The 3,927-nt window shown below is 63.5% G+C and overlaps 1 protein-coding gene across 1 annotated transcript; it reads left to right on the forward strand.

Moving 5' to 3' along the window:
• Window positions 1-424: 424 nt before the first annotated feature.
• LOC142821270 (olfactory receptor 10S1-like) lies at window positions 425-1,369 on the forward strand. The gene has a single exon (XM_075912108.2). It carries the CDS (start codon window positions 425-427, stop codon window positions 1,367-1,369), a length of 945 nt encoding a protein of 314 aa, XP_075768223.2.
• Window positions 1,370-3,927: the final 2,558 nt, after the last annotated feature.

The raw sequence follows: 3,927 nt of genomic DNA on the forward strand, positions 1-3,927 counted from the left end.
AGACAGGACGGATGCTGGCACTGGGGATGGGTGAGTGGGGCAGTCGGGTGAGACAGGACGGATGCTGGCACTGGGGATGGGTGAGTGGGGCAGGCGGGTGGGACAGGACGGATGCTGGCACTGGGGATGGGTGAACGGGGCAGGCGGGTGGGACAGGACGGATGCTGGCACTGGGGACGGGTGAACGGGGCAGGCGGGTGGGACAGGACGGATGCTGGCACTGGGGATGGGTGAACGGGGCAGGCGGGTGGGACAGGATGGATGCTGGCACTGGGGATGAGTGAGTGGGGCAGGCGGGTGGGACAGGACGGATGCTGGGCGCGGGTGAGTGTCCGTGCACAAAAGAGACACTAGTGGGGACACTTTGGCCCTTGCACTCCGGCTCTTTGACTCTGGCTTTGCTCGTTCTCCGCAGGGGTGGCCAATGGAGCCGGGCAACCAAACACCGGTGACAGAATTCGTGCTGGAGGGGCTCCCCAACACCAGGCAGTTTCCGTCTCTCTTCTTCCTGCTCTTCGTCCTGCTCTACCTGCTCACCCTGCTGGGCAACGCGCTGACCCTGCTGACGGTGCTGAGCAATGCCCGGCTCCACGCCCTGCCCATGTACTGCTTCCTCGGCCACCTCTCCGTGCTGGACGCCTGCCTCTCCTCCGTCACTGTGCCCAAGCTCCTGGCGGGCCTGCTGGGGCCGGGCGGCAGGACCATCTCGTTCGGCGGCTGCGTGGCGCAGCTCTACGCCTTCCACCTCCTGGGCAGCACCGAGTGCTTCCTCTACACGGTGATGGCCTATGACCGCTTCCTGGCCATCTGCCGCCCCTTGCACTACGGCGTCCTGATGAGCAAGCGGGTCTGCCTGGGCATGGCCGCCAGCACCTGGCTCACTGGCTCCGTGCACGCCGCCATCCACACCACCCTGACCTTCCGCCTGCCCTACTGCGGCCCCCGCCACGTGGAATACTTCTTCTGCGACATCCCGCCTGTGCTCAAGCTGGCCTGCGCCGACACGGCCGCCAACCAGCTCATCATCCTGGCCAACATCGGGGCGGTGGCGGCCTGCTGCTTCCTGCTCACCTGCATCTCCTACGCCTACATCGTGGCCACCATCCTGCAGATCCGCACGGCCGAGGGGCGGCGCCGGGCCTTCTCCACCTGCAGCGCCCACCTCACCCTGGTGCTGCTGTACAACGTGCCCTCCGTCCTCATCTACCTGAGCCCCTCCTCCAGCCGGGCCTCCGACGGCGCCCTGGCCATATTCTACACAGCCGTCACCCCACTGCTCAACCCCTTCATCTACACCCTGCGCAACGAGGAGATGAAAAAGGCCCTGAAGAGACTGGCTTGCAGGCAAACGCGTTCCCAGCCTGTGTAGGGCAGAGCCACACCCTGCGCCTGGTGGAGAAACGCAAGGGCGTTGGCGGCCCCCACCCATGGGGGCAGGATTCTCTTGGGCCCCTGTGGGACTCCCGCCAAAATGTCACCTCTCTGGCTACAGAGCTTGAGAGGCCGTGGTCGCCTTCCTCAGGGCCCTTTGCTGAGGCTGAGCACGCCAGAGCCTGGACCCTTAGGAACAGCCTGGGCTCCCTGCCCTTTGTTTTCCAGGCAGGTTTCTCAGCCTCAGGAACTCTCCCAGCGGGGGCGGAGGGGGGGGGGGCGAGGAGCAGCCGCGTGTCTCTGTAAGCACAGTGTCCATCCCAGTGCAGGGTGCAAGGCCCTGCCAGCTGTTTGCTGTCGCACCTCAACAGAGCAGGCCTGGTCAAACTACTCCCTGGCTCACCCCTGCAGCCCGCCCTGTGCCAGCGCCTAGGCACAGAGGTGCCTATTCCAGGGGGCAGCTCAAGGCTGGGATCAATCAGCCATGGAAATTCCACCTCCCCCCCCCACAGAACTCTGGGATTGCAGAATGAAGGTGGGAATGTCAGCTCCTGCCCTGCCAGGATATGGCAAGTGGTTCCCTGAGTTCGGCTTTCCGAACATTCCATTTTCCTGCCTCCCTTGGGGGGCCGGGAGGCTAAATCCAGGACAAAGGTCTGCACCGCTCTCTGCATCTGCATGTAGACGCTTGTGTCTGCCCGAGGCTCTGGCGTAGGGCGAGAGGACACGCTGGGACTTGATTGCACACAGCTGCAAAGGAAAGAAATAAACTTGAGTGTAAAACAACTTTGGGTGGAGAGCTGGCTTCTCACAGGGCTGGCGCTAGGGGGCGCTGTGCTGAAGGGAGCAGCTTGGGGAGCTCAGATTGGGGGGGCTGCTTTTAACCAGTGGGAATTTTATCTGCCAATGTGAGGGAGTCACTGAGTCAGTGTTTCCCCCGCTGCCCATCTAGGGCCAAACAGGAAACGCTATGTGCCATCGATGGGACATACATCCCCATCCGAGCACCTGCCCATCGAGTGGCCCTCTACATCAACTGGAAGGGCAACTTTTCCATGGTGCTGCAGGCTCTGGTCGACCACCGGGGACACTTCACAGACGGTTTCGTGGGGTGGTTGGGCAGGGCACACGACGCCCGCATCTTTAGAAACACCGCAGGCTGGAGGCGGGCACATTCTCCCCCTCCAGGAATTTGCCATCAGGGATGTGCCAATGACACTATGCATCATGGGGGATGTAGCCTACCCCCTCATGGCTTATGAAGCCCTTCACCAACGCTTGGACTCCAGCAGGGAACAATTTAATGCCCACCTGAACCGAGCCAGGAACCAGGTGGAGTGCACTTTTGGCCAGCTGATGGCGCAGTTCCGTTGCATCCTGAACCTCCTTGACATGGGGGAGCACAACATCCCTGAGGTGGTAGCAGCATGTTGTGTCCTCCCCAACATTGTGGAGAGGAAGGGGGAGGCCTTGCTCCCAGCCTGAGGGGCAGATGCCGGCCAAGTGGGCCGTGCGTATGAGCAGCCCCGGACAGCTGCCACCCAGCAGACCCACCAACATGGGGTGCTCTCCCAGGAGGCTCTGAGGGAGAGGTTCTCACAGGCACCTCAATAACTATCCCCAGGGACTACTACCAAGGGGCCCCTGCATAGCAGCCACATCCCTTCCCCACCACAACCCCTCCCTTCCCCCCTTCCCTCACTTCCCAATAAAGAGGCCTGTGTTGCAACCAAACCAAACATCTTTTATTGAAGTGGAATGAAAGGTGGGCGGAGGGAGGGGGCTCAGAACTGGGAGGGGGAGGGGCTCTGAATTGGGAGGGGGGCTTATGATTGCCCAGGACGGCTGCTAGCACCACCTCAGGCGCGGGGGCCTCCTCAGCCTAGTAGGAGCAGGGAGCACAGGGAGGTGGTGGGTGGGAGCCAGGAGAAGGGCCGTGGGGTTGGCAGGGGGGCCAGGAGGGGAGCATGGTGGTTCCAGGGGTGCCAGGAGGGGGGCCAGGAGAGGAGCATTGGGGCGGCAGGGGGGCCAGGAGGGGAGGCAGGGGAAGCAGCATGGGCCATGTGAGCCCCCATGCTGGCCATGAGGTTGCCGAAGAGATCGCAGAGCTCAGTGTATTAACCCCAGCCATGCTGGCGCCACTCCTGGCTTGAGCGGACCTTCCCCGCCCACGTCAGCTGCATCTCCTCGATGGCGGTCACGTGGCACCGCAGGAGCTGTTCCCGGAGCCGGGCCCGCCTCTGTCCCCCGGCCTGTGGCAGGTGGCAGTGGGGGACTGGCTGGCCCCTCACTCCCGGCTGGTCCGGCTGTGGAGAGCACACAGAGGGAGGGGGGGGTCAGTCCTCCCTGCAGACCCTGTCCCGAGGCCATGCCCTCCTGTGAGCAGCGAGCAATAGGCTGCGGTTCAGAGGAACAGGCTGCCTGCTTCCCCCCCACCACGGACAAGCACCCCAGGGAAGTGCTGGGAGCAGGGGCCTCCTGGAGGCTGCACGCACAGGGGCAGCTCGCAGCAATGTGCATGGACACGACTGCTGTCTCGCACGGGCAGGCGTGGCC

This window comes from Pelodiscus sinensis, chromosome 30 (assembly GCF_052426305.1).
Source record: "Pelodiscus sinensis isolate ZL-2025 chromosome 30, ASM5242630v1, whole genome shotgun sequence".
Taxonomy (NCBI): Eukaryota; Metazoa; Chordata; order Testudines; family Trionychidae; genus Pelodiscus; species Pelodiscus sinensis.